Below are 15,135 nucleotides of genomic sequence, written 5' to 3'. Positions count from 1 at the left end.
TGCAATACTTCTTGAGAGCCTGTTATCTATTTCCCTTTTCAATGCCCGCCCACCCCCGAGCCCACCCTGGCTGCCACAGGCTCGGCCACAGAAGAGCTGGAAATGGGCTCCCTGGCACCAAGGCCTCCCTGTTTGTTCTTACAGGCTTCCCTCCCCCTTCCCCGCCACACACACACACACACACACACACACACACACACACACGCGCGCGCGCGCGCACACACACACCCTGAGTGCAAATGGGCTTTTCAAGTGGCAGAAAAGAGATAGGTTTTTTGATAAGTCCATCAGATTAGGGGGAACGTAGTTGAGAGGGGAAGGGATGAAGGGAAGAGAAAGGTGCAGAAAATGTTGTCAAAACTTTAAGCAGTTCAGGTCGGTGGCTGGAGAAGGGTCCTCTTGCAGCCGCACATCCCCTGCCTCTGCTCAATAGCGCCCCCTGCTCAGTCGGGTCAAACAGGAAAGGATGCCGGAGCATGCGGTCTCTTAGTCTTCATCTTTCCCGTCAGCACGCTCCATCTGGACTTGGTCATCTCACTAACTGGCAGAGGGATAGCCTCACCAGCTGGTGACATTCACATACAGTGTTTTCACCCTTGACCCTTGTGAAAATCCTGGGACCCATGGAATGCCATTCTCCACATTTTTAAGGTAAAGCTTTGAGGCTCAGAGAGGTTAAGTGACTTGCCCAAGCTCACAGAGCATGCTCTCCAACCCAGCAAGTCCCCAGCACCTCAAGCTCCACATGTATAAACTGTGGCAAAGCCCCAGGAAATCCTATTTACTTTCTTTTGCAAGTGAACAGGTAGAGTCGTTGGAGGCTGGCCCTGGAGGATGAGACTGGGGAGAGAGCTTCTGCAGATGGCCATTTACATGAAGTGCCCCCTGTGCGTCCATGGTTTTTAGATTCCGTTTTCATGCGTGCTTTAATGAACTTGCTTCATATAACTGCTATCCCTGCAAGGCAAGGGTTGTTACTTTCCCATTCCATAGACGGAGCAACTGAGGCTCAGAAGGTTTATTTCCCAGGGACACCTTGCTAGTGAGTAACAGCCAGGATTTGGGCCCAGAGTGTGTCCACCTCTTGGCTGGGACAGGAAGCTGGAGGGGAGGAGAGTGCTTCAGCCCATTTTCCTACTTCCGGTCGCTGTCCTTGTTTCTGGGGAAGGTCAGCAGGTCAGCTCCTGAAGAAAGTGCTCAGGAAGCAGCCGCTTCCGCTCCTGACCAGGGGCCGCCGAGATGACCACGCTGCTCTCTTCCAACAAAGCACGGCTCCCTCTCAATCACCAAACGCTGCCCTTATGTACTAAGGACACACACATACTCACACATTCACACTAATACACACTCACACTCACTCACACACTGACACTCACACTCACTCACACTCACTCACACTCACACACACCCACACACATTCACACTCATACACACACACTCACACCCACACCCACACTCACACCCACACTCATACTCACACCCACACTCACACACACACTTACACACTCACACACAATCACACACACACACTCTCACGTGCAGATTTTGGGTTGCAGAGTTCTAAAACAGCCTCTCTCCTCCCCTCTTGCCCTGGCAGCCGTCACCTGCACGCCTCTGCGAAGCCCGCAGAACGGAACGATGGCCTGCGTCGGCCCCCTGGGAGACTCCAGCTATCAGTCCACATGCCGGTTCACCTGCAACGAGGGGTTTTCTTTATCTGGACCCGAAAGGCTGGATTGCACTCCATCTGGGCGCTGGACAGGTTCCCCACCAACCTGTGAAGGTAGGATCACCAACCTGTGTTTTCTATGGCTTCTCTCTTGGGCAGAGCCATAGAATGAGATTTATGTAAAACTGTCTTAAACTAAAGGAAACACACTTTCCACAAAGCCTGTTGATCTAGACCGAAGGCAGCTTCTCTCCCTCTCTCTCTCTCTCTCTCTCTAACTTCAGTTGAACATTTAGTTTTATAAAGTATCCTCATGTCAGCATGGCATTCGATGTTTGCTGCAGTTCTATGTTCCTCCCTTACAGCCTTTCTCTATTGCACTCTTCACTCCTTCCTTCCTGCGTTCACCTTCCTGAACACAGCTGAGCCCGACGAACTGACGTCAGGGGTGGCATCGTTTCATCTCGCCCCCCGAGGAGCTCAGGGCCTGACTACCGCTCACTTCTCCCCCCCTCCTTCTCTGTGGATATACAGTCCTTGGGGCAGGCACTGCTCCTTCTTCATCTCTGTGCCCCGGCAGCAACTAGACAGAGTGAAAGTGGGGGTGGGGGTGGGGGTGACAAATTCCTGTTGAATTGAGCTGATCATTCACTGATAAAATTTATTCAAGCACCAGTCCTACTGAGAGTGAATTAGTGGAACCATCAAAGGCAGGGGCTGGATCTTGCCAGCCTTTGACTTCCCCCAAAACATCTGGCATGCAGTGTACTCTAAGGCAGAAACGTACTGACTTGTTAATTCATAGGTCACGTTACTTTCGAAAGGTACCATTGTGCCGATTGGTTGTTCAGTGAGCTCAGTGATCATGAGGCCAGAGGGGCCATTTGCCGCTGTGGACCCGGTGCCGGCTGCTTCACAGGCATTACCACAGTCAATCCACCCAACGGTCTTCACACGGCTACGTTTATGCCCATCTTAGAGATGAAGGCACTGAGGCCTGGAGAGCATAGAGGGCGGGCCAGGGGCACATCGCCAGGAAGTGTGGTGCCAGCATCTGAAGCCAGGTCCGGTCCTACCACCGGGCTGGTGTTTTCCACGCTGCACCACACTGCCCCCCAGGGGCAGGGTGTCACACCTGGGGCCGTCGCCTGTGACCTTGCTCTTTGCCACCCATCAGGCTGCAGTTATGGCTGCTGAAGTGAACTTGAGAAACAGCAGTGCCTGGTGGTCAGATGAGAGAATGTGCTGATAGAAACTCATTGTTAGCATTATATGAAAAACACTAAGATGCTATTTATTCTTTCTTGTGGAATGGGCACTAGATTAATATCCCAAGAGCCATGTCATCCTCTCTGGCATCACGTGCCATTTTAGAAGGTCCTGTCACACCCTTAGGGGCAGGTTTCTCCATTCGGAGAGGAGCGGACAAGGTCACCTCGAGGTCTCTTCCCTGGCCAAGAGTCCTGCAGGTGAAAGGACACAAAATGCTGCCACCTGCTGTTAAAAAGACACACGACAAGCGCCTGGGACGCCAGAGCATTCCTGGGTGACAATTAGGACATCACTCATTCACTTATTTCTCATTCATTAATTCCATCAACACTTACCTTGAGCTCTGTCTTCCCACATTCTGTCCTCAGACCAAACAATAAAAAAACCTTGTGAGAATTATCTCACTCGAGTTTTAAATCACATATGCAACCGACATGGTTGTCAAATCTGTAATTTCTGAAGCCTGCCCCCTCCTTCCCAACCCCCCCCCCCCCGTTCATCCACAAGAAGAGACATCTGCCTTCCACCTGCGGGCCCAGCCTGCCCGGGGCCTGGACCCAACCCCGAACTCGACAGCAGCTTCCGCTAAGGGGGGCGGGGGGGATTGGGGGAACGGCTCAGAATTATCACTATTCGCTCAGGCTTTTATAGCTGTGTTTCCACCTCATTCTCCAAATTCGCTCTGAAGACTTAGCAAACAGCCCCTCTTCTTGTCCTGCACGCCCGAGTCCATGAATTTTTAACCCTCGGCACTGACCCAGGTCCCTGGTGTCCGCATGGTGTTGGCAGCATCCAGGGCACCTCTGAGGGGCGGGGCCACCCTGCAAGCAGGAGCGGGGACAGGAGAGTCATGTCTCCCTCGCAGAGTGCGATGCGAGAGGTCATTTCCGAGTGGTTCCACAGAGACTCCTCTTTCGTTGGAGCCCTGGGCCCTCTGGGGCGTGGCTCTGCCTGCATGGCCCAGCCTCCTCCCTGCGTTTGCCCTCCAGCCCTGACTCGTTTGGATGCACCTGCTCGCATGAGAAGTCATCTTCCCTCCCCTTCTAATGAAGGTCTAACACCCACAAGCCACACCTCCCCGTGGGCCCCACAATTCACACAGCAGGGTTTCAAGTGGGGCTCAATAAGCATTGCCAAGGGGACGAATACATGAGACTTTGATTGACTAACCATTTGCTTCAGGATTGGGTTTATCAATGACGGCAGTCGCACATTTCTCTGAGTCCTGTGTCTTTCTCCCCATTAAATTCTCGCACACAAGATTATCATTGAGCAACACATGTTAGGTTCTTTCTTTAAACCCAAGGCTGTTCTGAAAGAAATGCTTTCATCAGCAAAGGCTCATTTTGCTTAGCATCTTTGCTTAAAAAGCCAGCACCCCCTCTGAAATGCTATGCCCGGCGAAGGCCTCCGGCGGCGGTGGCCGGCAGCGGCTGCCAAGAGCCTGTGTTTGGCTGGACTTCGAGGACTGGTGGGGTTTTTCAGGGGAAACAGAAGGGAACGCGGGTGGTGTGAGCGAGAGCCAGGGGCAGGAAGCTCGAGGCCCGTTCAGGGAACTCCCAGGGTTGATGGAGGTTGGCCAGGAGGCTCTGAGCTGTCGGGGCCCGGAGCTGTGGAATAAAGAAACAGCCGGGATCCCCGAGGACAGAGGTGGTCACTGCAGTGGTAGGTGCGCCGAGTGTGAACAGGTGGCAGGGTGTCTGAGAGGAAGCGGTCTTGGCAGGAGGAAGGCCAGGGGTGAGGCCCTGGACCACACCCGTGGGCAGAGGACAGTGGGACCCCGGGGGGCCCTGGGGACTCTGGAGGTGAAGGTGTACAGAGAAGAGGATGAGACTGTGCCTTCTGGAGTGGGACTGCTTCACTCTTGTGACTTCTGCCCACCCCTCGCTGTGAGCCCACCCATCTTCCTGCTGCCCCTGTGGTAGATGACCTGTCATGTTTGCTGTAGGATGCCGGCTGCCTAGCCAAACACCCCACATAGTAGGTGCTCAATAAATACCTGTTGAATGCGTGAATGAAGGAATTGGTGCAAAGCAAAGCTTCCGAATGAACGTGAAGGTTTTGACGTTCTCCATTTGCTTCTCCAGCCACCAGGTGTCCAGAATTATTCGCCCCAGAGTGGGGGAGCCTGGACTGTTCGGACACTCGCGGAGAATTCAACGTCGGCTCCACCTGCCACTTCTCCTGCCGAGGGGGCTTTAAGCTGCAGGGGTCCAGCAGTGTTCAGTGCACAGCGTCTGGGAGATGGACAGCACCTCCTCCAACCTGCCAAGGTAACACAGCGTACCTTCCGGGGACAGCCCCTCTGCACGCTTCTTCCACGATAGGAGCAAGCACATGGCTCTTCCCGGGAAACAGCCATAATTTATTATTATTATTATTATTATTATTATTATTATTAAAGCCCTACTTCTTGTTATGAAACAGGGCCCAGGGAACACAGACTGGCTTTCTAAGTGTATAAGGAGCGACAGGACCTTTTTAATATTTTGATAAAAGTCATACTGATTCGTAAGCAGAAATTGTCCTCCGTGATTTTGGCCTCTTTCTCTAAGAGCTTTATGGGGTCGGTGGGTGGGTCTCCTGCTTTGCCAGGAGAGAGTAGGGGTGGAGGAACTGAAGCGCAGAGGCCGTGTTCTGCCGCGTGCCATGTGAGCGACGAAGCCGGCGGCATCCTTCACGCCTCACGCTCCATGCTGACCTCAGGCCGAGGACCACCCACCTCCCGACGAAGCCATGCACATGTGGCTTCCTACTAAATTCCCTGTATCCCCACACCAACTCTCCTGCTTTAAATTCTTTTTATTATTGGTGACAATATTATAGATCTCCCCATTTTCCCCTACCCCCTCCTCCCAGCCCCGCCCCACCCAGGTTTGCTCAGTTAACATCAGTGACACTAACCTCCCAGTTTCTTCTAGAACAGCGGTTGTCAACCTGTGGGTCGCGACCCCTTTGGGGATCGAACGACCCTTTCACAGGGGTCGCGTAAGACCATCGGAAAACACATACATAATTACATATTGTTTTTGTGATTAATCACTATGCTTTAATTATGTTCAATTTGTAACAATGAAAATACATCCTGCATATCAGATATTTATATTACGATTCATAACAGTAGCAAAATTACAGTTATGAAGTAGCAACGAAAATAATTTTATGGTTGGGGGTCACCACAACATGAGGAACTGTATTAAAGGGTCGTGGCATTAGGAAGGTTGAGAGCCACTGTTCTAGAAGGATTCTCTCTCCAAGAGCACTTGCAAATTCTCTTCTTCCCCTGATTTTCCATACCGGTGAATACCAGCTTCCCTGAACTTGCAAATTCTCCTCTGCACCTGGTTTCCATGCCTATGGTACCGGCTTCCCTGAACTGCCTTAGGAGCTATTGCTGGGCCTCCTCTATGGAAGGAGGGAAGGCAGTAACCCCAGGACAGTCCGTCTGCGATGCTCTCTAAGTGCACACATGTCCTCCCAGGTGCAGCGCCGGCGCCCACGGCAGAGGTGCGCTGCCCAGCCCTCGTCGCCCCGGGGCAGGGAGCAATGTCCTGCCAACACCCCCTGGCAGCCTTTGGATTGAATAGCACCTGTCACTTCCGATGCAAAGCGGGATTCCAGCTCCGGGGAGAGGCTGCTGTCCGGTGCGGACGGTCGGGACGGTGGACAGCAGCCACCCCGGCTTGCAGAGGTGAGTGAGGGCCAGCCGATCCGACGCCGATTCCTCGGGCCCTGAGCCAGTCAGGGCACCCGCCTACCAAAACCCTGTCCAGCCCCAGCGGCCACTTGGAATGCCTGCTCCTCCACGAACTCACACCAATCCCAAGTGGCAGTTGCATGCGGCAAGTGCATCCCTCCCCCCGTCCTTTCGCCTCACGCTAAAGCCCTGGCGCTCAGACTCCTCATGGGGAAACGTTCGTCAACGTCCAAAAACGTGTTAGAGCAGCAAGCATGCTGAGCGTAACCAGCTCCGTGAGTGCTGCAACACAAGCTTCAGGTCTAGTGACGAGGGGACAGCTAGACGGTCCATATTCCCACGATTTGCACCTAAATCAGAAGACAGTCATGCGTGGCCCCCGGCAGGGCGGCCGCTGTGCATGAAACGTTGTCTCTCCTGCTTTGTCTTCCGCACAAAGCACAGCACAGCGGTCTGCGGCGTCGCTACGTCTCGGTGTTTATCTGCATTAAATTTAATTTCTTGAGCGCTGGCTTCCTGTCCACAAATTAAGGTGAATGACTTGAAGTTTCTGGAAAAGTAGTTTAAAGAGGGTGGCAGTCTCTACTTCTTTCACACCTGAGTCCAGCCATGCTGAACCCTTGTGAAATATTTTCATCCTGTTTGACATCTAACAGCACGTACTGACGTGCGAGCTAATTGTCAGCGGCAGTGATGATAACGTTTAGGACAATAGCATCTTTGAGAAGCGAGATTTTATAAATGGAGTTTTGTAGGCCCGGCTGCCCGATCCCTCAGCAGGAGTTTCTTGGGTGCCACTCTGTGCCCCCTAATTCATTGACTGGCCCCTCCCAGCGGGTGTCTCTGTCTGTGAGATGTTGGAAGAGCTGATGCGGGTGCCGGGAGGGGCTCGTCTCCTCCCCGACTTTCCCTATTCGCTCTCACCTTCTGGCAATGTCAGCCAGGTTACACGAAGCCACGGTCTCTCTCCCCTTCCTGCGCCATGACTGTTGTCCCCATTCCTTCCGGCAGCTGTGCCGTGCTCCGAGCTGCACACCGAGGAGCCGGTGCTGATGAACTGCTCCAGCCCTTGGGGCCATTTCAGCTATGGCGCCACCTGCACCTTCCACTGTCCGGAGGGCCAGTCGCTCAATGGCTCGGCGGCAGCAGCATGCGGACCCGACGGCCAGTGGTCAGCGGCCACGCCCACCTGCCAAGGTAGGTCTTCCTATAGTTTCAGGAGCCACGCGGACGTGGAAAATAACCAAATCCGGGCTCTTCTCTATATGTCTGGCAGTGGTCTCGCTTTCTGTCATGGGGTTTTCCCTGCATTTGATAAGCGTTTCACAATGAATCAAGCCGCACCTTCTTGCCTTCGCAGAGCAGAGGGGGTCAGAAGCAGCGCTCTGTGTGGGCAGCCGGCCCTCCTTCTGCAGAGCTCAGATTTATGAAACGACTCCTCTTGTTGCTTTATAATCTGGGGGAGGTAATACATCTTGAAGCTTCAAATTGTTTTAGACGGGGGGTGATTATATGCAGCTTCCTCACGTGTCTCAGAGGACCTTTGATTATCACACGCCTCTAAAAACTGAAGACTCCACCGACCTCCTTAATGAAGCCCCACCTGCTGTTAAGGGTTATTCCAACCACCATCTTTCTTTCTTCTTCTTTTTTTTTCTCCACAGCTTGTCATGACTTTTTCTTTCTGTAACTATATTTTTTATTGCAACAAAAATTACTCTGGTATATTTTATTTGCCCAGACTTCCATTCCTTGGGTCTACCATGTGGCCATTAATTCCTTTTTGTCCATCCTTGCCCTGCCTCCTTTGGAAATTGCGTTTGATACTAAAGCCTTGGGGGTAAAATGTGGTTTTACGAGTCCCAGGTTGCCAGTGCTGCCAGGGCCTCTGGTGATCCTCCTGGGAGGTTCCTGGGCGCCGCCGGGAGGACGGTCTTTGGCGCAGTGCACCCTAAGTCTGTGTGTGCGCTTGCTTGCAGCGGAGCCCCTGACCGTCCAGGAAGCCCTGACGTACGTGGGTGGAGCAGTGGCCTCCACAACAGGCTTGGTGATGGGCGGCACACTCCTCGCTCTGCTCCGGAGGCGTTGCCGACGGAAAGGTAACTGGGGGGCGGGGGGCTGTCCTTCGCTTCCGCTTTCCTGAGGTTTGGGGAGGGCGGGGGACCACAGCTGCAGCAGCACCTGTGTGAGAACGTCTGCATTAGAAGGAAACATGACCTTGAGAACTGACTGCCCTCAGTTCTCTTTATAAATAACATTCTAAAAGCACAGATCCTCAGGGAAGGAGACTGGACATGGGCTTGGAAATCTGAACTTTTCAACACCCACCCTCCGTTGTCACCAAAACTAAATGAAATCGTGTCTCGCTTCTCTCCTTCATCCCCTCCGCTAGTCTTTCATGCCCCCGTCATCTATTGACCAACTGTGTTAGGTGGTGGGACCCTGACTCCTGGTCCCTGGGACGGAGGGACGTGTAATCCAGGAGTGGAAATAGGCAAGTGAGATCCGTGCTCACACCGAAGGGCAGGACTGGGTTAGGCACAGTTACAGCCCGAGTGCTACAGGGACACAAAACGGAGGTGTCCCAACCAGCCGGGTAGCTCAGAACGGCTCTTTGCAGCTTAACGTTGATGAATAGGAGGGATTTGCCGGGGAAAAGCAGAAGCAGTTCCAGGAGGAAAGATCTGGGAGGACCTAGAGGTGAGGCAGCTGGGGAGGTGCTACGCTCGGCAGTGCAGGGCGTCCGGCCCCAAGAGGCCCATGGAGGAAGCGAGAAAGGAAGCTGGAGGCAGGAAGAGCCGCCCTGCTCATGCCTCGGTCTGAAAAGATGGATGTTCGCATGGACATGTGTGGAGCTAATGCCGGGTTTAAGCCGGGAAGGGACCAGAGCGGATGGAGACTCTGTAAGGGAAACGTGTTGATCAGGCTGCCCACCAAAAAGAGCTCTGGCCTGGGGATAAGAGGAGGGACCATTTCTTCAGGGTCAGAACATCCTTCCTCTGCCTGGCCCAAATGCTCAGCCTGTCCCTAAGGTCAGACACCTCTCTGGATAAGCTTATGGGGCTCCTCACCCTCCTCATGGAAAGTGACCAGGAGTGACCAGGGGCATCAGAGGGGCCGGGACTGTGCAGAGCCAGGTGAGGAAGCCAGGTGTCAAAAGCACCTGCTGGAGTCCCCCTGGAGTTAGGGAGTCCCCCTGGAGTTAGGGAGTCCCCCTGGAATTAGGGAGTCCTCCTGGAGTTAGGGAGTCCCCCTGGGATTAGGGAGTCCCGGCTCCTAATCTTCCCTGCTCAGGGCAGGACCACCTGGTCCCTGCTCTATGACCCCTCCGTCACAAAACCACCATGGCCCCGAGGCTGGCTGTGTAGTGCTCTCCTCTGGGACAGACAAGGAGTAACACTGTTTAAAAACCAAAGGTTTCCCCCCTCCCGCGTCCCAGTCTCTCCATGCAGCATCAGTGCTTGCTTAACCCAACTCAGAAGGCAGACAGACACAAGAGCTCCTGAGACCCAGACATACGCTCCATGCTACGTCGGAACCACACTCTTCCTGCATTTTCCCCAAGTTCCTCCTTAGTTTAGAGACATTTCCAGGAAAGCCTCTGGACCAGGGAGCAGGACAAGCAGGCTCATCCTCCTGTGTCTTTAATAATAAACACATGTATGTGTGAGGATGGGGGACTTTCCCTTGATGTGACCGACTGGATGTTAAACTTCCTAGGATTCTGTGGTCGATTTCAGGACAGTGCTGCCTACTCTGTCCCTCCCCTGCAAATTCGTTATCACATTAAAGGCTCAGTAATGCCGTGTAATAAATATACTTGTTCTTCACTTGACCTGATACTTTAAAGCTTTGTTAGCCACGAGATACTTCCTTTGATAGGACGGCTGCCTTGTGTTAAGTTCCCTCTATCGTGGTTCCTGGTTTAGGTTAGGACAGAAGGCCCTTGATCGCTGACGTTACCACAGAGGGAGACGGCCACTGTTATGTTGGTATTGGGTTTCTTTATGCCATTAACTTGCCCAAGTGTAGTCTGAGGGATTGTGACACAGGATGAGTGACAGAGGCCTCGAGTGCCAAAGAAATGGGTTTTTGAGAACCAGTGGTCTCAACCACAACCACAACCAACCAAGGGGCAGGCACCAGACCCAGGAGGGGAGGCTGCTACTGAAAGGGCAGAGGGGAAAGGTGAGAGGTGAGAGGACTCTGGAGTTACATGTCAGGTGTTCGATTTAGCCTAAAACAGGTAGGCCCTGCCTCTCAGGGAAACTGGTCCCTTTAATGAGTCACCTGAAAAGCAGTCTACCTACCGACTCCCCCCAGTAACTCCCATCACGGGTGACCTTTCTCCTCACCTTGTTTCCTCTTTAACCAATCACGAGTGTCTTCTTGCTTATTTCAGATGACGGGAAAGACCCTCTGAACCCTCACAGGTAAGATGGAACTGTTTTATGATTGAGTTCATTTTTCTAGTCTGACCTTTTAATTCGCCATAACATGTCAGAATGATTATACATAACACCCCTTTCTTGCAACAAAACGAAATGCACAGATAATATATCCTAACTACACATGTTTTAAAAGTCAGAAAGTGCCCTAATTATAGAATAAATAAAAATAGGAGGGAAGGTGAGTTACTGTAGAAATAAAAGGCTAAAGCCAGGGCACTGCACTGGTGGAGCCCATGAGGTCATCAGAGGCACCTTCGGGTAGAATCACTAGAAAGGCAACAGCCACAGAGGACAACTGACAGGAAGATGGTAACAGTGACTCAAAAAGCCAGAGGCGTTGCCAACCTGATGGATAAGTGATGCATGATTGGCAGAACGTCTGGAAAACCTGTTAAAATCTTCCTTCAACTCACAAGGCAGTTGCATTTTAGAAGATGTCAAAAAGCAACACACGCAAAACACCTTATTTTTATGTGAAGCAGTGAAGTTCTGGGCTCGGAGACTTTTCCACCTGCATGAATATCGCCTAGAGTAGATACTCTAAAGTCGTACGGAGCGTAGGACAGTTGTTTTGTGTCCGTGCATATTAGGGGTCCAGCATCCCTGTCCCTGCCGCCAATGTCAATAGAACTCTTGATTGTTATGAAAATTAAAAAGCGCCTGTAGGGGGCAGTACCACCACACCTCAAACACTCCTACGGGGATCTGAGGGTCAAGTATCAAGCTAGGGATTTTGTAAGGATTTCCTCTCACCAAGAACAATCTGCAGCCCTGTAGGGGGCGTAGCAGGCATTCAGCACCCAAGGCATCAACAATGGCTGCACCTGGGTATGAAAGGAGCTGTTAAGGAGCATCTAGATAGCCCTGTTGGTGTTTCTTCTTTCCCTTTTAAAGCAGAATCCCAGGGGTGGGCGGTAACCCTCCGTCTGGAGAAACTATGTCCTGGACTGTGGCCACGGGCTAAGCACCATGTGGCAGGTCATCTTTGTGTTTCTGTTCTTTAGCCACCTGGGGACATACGGAGTTTTCACAAATGCTGCATTTGACCCGAGCCCTTAAGGTAAGTTACCAATGAAGACTTATTTAATTTATTTTAAAAATATATTTTCATTGATTTCAGAGAAAGAAAGGGGGAGGGAGAAATAATGATGAGAGAGAATCATTGACTGGCTGCCTCCTGCATGCCCCCTATTGGGGATCAAACCCCCAACCCGGGCATGTGCCCTCACTAGGAATCGAACAGTGACCTCCTGGTTCATAGGTTGATGCTCAACCTCTGGGCCACACTGGCCAGGCATAAAGGAAATAGAACAGTAAGGTGAAGGGGAAGATTTTAAAGTTTGGCTTTATACAATCATGAGTTAAATTTTAAGTATGTAGTAAATTTTCAAGCCATGAAGGAAACTGTGTTGGCATAGGGGACAGGCATGACAGTAGAATGACAATAGAAAGAGCGTTCATATGAGGATTTTCACACACACACACACACACACACACACACACGGTGACACGGTGACACGGTCTAGTGACACTTATTTCAGGATGGATGGCATTCCCTTCAATAACTCGTAAGTGACATTAACACTGTGGCTTGAGAACCAGAAGTCTTGACCACTGGAAAAATTTTACAAACTCTTATGGAGACAATGCCCTCGTGGCCTGCTGGGAAAACGAAAATAGCCTGACACGCCTCTCCCAAGCAGCCCAGTGAGCAGTTGAGTCTAAGAAAAGTAGCCTCGATGGCAGAAAATCTGTCCTCCAGAAAGATTCTATGGGGCCTTGGGGAACAGATGTGAAGAGAGCTTTCTTTCTTTTATTTTTTAAAAGGGAATGTAATTAGTATCTTTTGGGTCATTTTCAGAGACCTGTTCTCTCCTGGCCACCTCACTCCACCTCAGAGGACGCTATTGTTGAACATCGGGCTTCCTGCGAGACTTGACGGACTGGAGCGCCGGCTGCAGTTTTCTGTAAATGCTTGTGAGGAAAGGACAAGGCGTTTCCTTTAGATCCGCTCTGGACCAGAGCAGAAGAAACGGACTCTCCACACATCGCCCTTCCTGCCCCCTCTCCGGGCAGCGTGCTTCTGCCGGCTGTCACTAGAATACTAATGAGCCAAAGCTCGGAGCCTCTGAGCCACCAGAAGACCAGACTGCGGAGAAAGAAGAATGGCTCCTTAGTTCTGGACTGGAGGGAGGCCTCCTGGACTTTCTGGAAGGAGCCGGCGCCTCTGCCTGGAGGGGTTTCTGTAAGGCCTCTGGGTCCCCAGGGCGGTGTTTATGACCCGCCTAGACCTCTGCTGCAGAGGCATCCAGAGCGGCCTCCAGGGGCACCAGAGGCTGCAGACGACCAACCGAGAACCGATCGAGAACCAGGACAGGACGGACATGTCACTGTAATGGTCTCTCCAAGGTCACTTTCCCCCAAAGATCCATATTCAAAGGTGTCATTAAAAGGTTTCCCCCAAAGGCCATGTTATAGTGTCTGATGTTTTGTTCAATAGGGTCTGTGTCCATCACTTTGTTTACATTAATATAATGAACAACTTCACCACTGGACCCTTCCATCAGCCGGCAATTATGTCGCACCACCTTCCCACAGGGAGGAAACCAGAAAAGCACAAAGAGTCTTCATCCCCTGAGTGTCCTCGGGTAGAATGGGTGTGTTTTACACATTCTACAAGTGTTTGATCGTCCTAGCCAGTTTGGTTCAGTGGATAGAGTGTCGGACTGAAGGGTCCCAGGTTTGATTCCTGTCAAGGGCACATGCCTGGGTTGTGGGCTTGATCCCCAGTAGGGGATGTGCAGGAAGCAACTGATCAATGATTCTCTCATCATTGATGTTTCTATCTCTTTCTCCCTTTCTCTGAAATCAGTATATATAGAAATCACAGGTTTGATAAACAGGCTGTTTAAAGTTACACAGTGTTATCTGGAACTGATCAAACATAGCTGTCTCACCTCTGTGACTGTGAGGCAATGAGCATGCCATGCAGACTGAATGACACAGACAAACATGCCAATAAAAATGGTGAAACAGTCTAACCAAAGGTCACAGGACTTTTGCAAGAATTTTGATAGGAACCTTGGGGTTGAGGGACACAGATCTTTGAAAGGTTCCCAGATATGCTGTCATTAGTGCCTCTGACTGCCAATCACTAGGCGAAGTCTGACGGGACCATGCCGATCAGCCCTGTCCCTGGAGTCAGAGCTTACACTTTCTGAAAGCTCCCCGGGGAATCTGGTTGGGTCCCCAGCTGATATTATAGATACCGGGCTGTCCTGCCCATGAAGAGCTTCTGACCTAGTTGGGGAGACAGCAGACACCCACCCGAAGTATAGAGGGGAACCAACATGACATGTATGTGAAGAGTGTTGGAGGAGTTCACAGAATGGAAAGGCCCATTCGAGCCCAGAACCAAGGCGACAGCAGAACTCTGATCGGACTTTAGAGAGTGGAGGGAGCGGGCATTCTATGTTATAGAATAATAGCAGACAAGGGGCAAAGGCAGAGGGCGGTGTGTAGGGGGTGAAGCGTTGAGGAGCTTGGCTTCATCGCGACTTCACGCAAGGTGCCCATGACAGTTCATTGAATCTGCTGAGACGAATCCTAAGGCGGGGGCTTAGGAGGCACGTAGGTTCAGGGAACGTGGGACAAGCCATCATGATGCTTCAGACAATATAACTCTCTGATTCTCTATCCATAGCAAAACAAGACCTTCAGGCAGAGTGAAAACAGACAGGCGGCAGAACCATAAGGGACTCTGGAGGCAGGAAAAACACAGCCCTGATCATGAACACGTGCTCAGTGCCTTCCCACTGCCAGGAGTTACACACGTTACCGTGTCCTTTTGTCCCCCCAACAACACTATCGGGGAACTGTTATTATCTCGCCTATTGGGCAGATGGCAAATCTGAGCTGCAAAGAGGGTGAGTAACTCAGCCAAGACAACACAGCTTGTGAGTGGGACTGAAACCTGGCCCACTGTTTCTCCCAGCCACACTCATGAGGCCCTCCTCTCTGTTGCTGCCTTCAGTGGCCACAACCAG

General features: G+C 51.8%; 1 protein-coding gene across 1 annotated transcript in view; it reads left to right on the top strand.

The window, feature by feature from the left end:
- SELP (selectin P) overlaps positions 1 to 13,557 on the top strand; it is a 33,773-nt gene extending 20,216 nt beyond the window's left edge. Inside the window, exons 9-16 of the mRNA XM_014465106.2 lie at positions 1,598 to 1,783; positions 5,029 to 5,214; positions 6,423 to 6,632; positions 7,650 to 7,835; positions 8,618 to 8,737; positions 11,041 to 11,071; positions 12,094 to 12,149; positions 12,951 to 13,557. Coding sequence (XP_014320592.1) covers positions 1,598 to 1,783; positions 5,029 to 5,214; positions 6,423 to 6,632; positions 7,650 to 7,835; positions 8,618 to 8,737; positions 11,041 to 11,071; positions 12,094 to 12,148 — 974 coding nt within the window. The 3' untranslated portion in view covers position 12,149; positions 12,951 to 13,557. The remainder of the gene's footprint in view (positions 1 to 1,597; positions 1,784 to 5,028; positions 5,215 to 6,422; positions 6,633 to 7,649; positions 7,836 to 8,617; positions 8,738 to 11,040; positions 11,072 to 12,093; positions 12,150 to 12,950) is intronic.
- Positions 13,558 to 15,135: the final 1,578 nt, after the last annotated feature.

Source organism: Myotis lucifugus, unplaced genomic scaffold (genome assembly GCF_000147115.1).
Source record: "Myotis lucifugus unplaced genomic scaffold, Myoluc2.0 scaffold_279, whole genome shotgun sequence".
Lineage (NCBI taxonomy): Eukaryota > Metazoa > Chordata > Mammalia > Chiroptera > Vespertilionidae > Myotis > Myotis lucifugus.
This window is presented reverse-complemented; position numbering and strand designations above follow the sequence as displayed.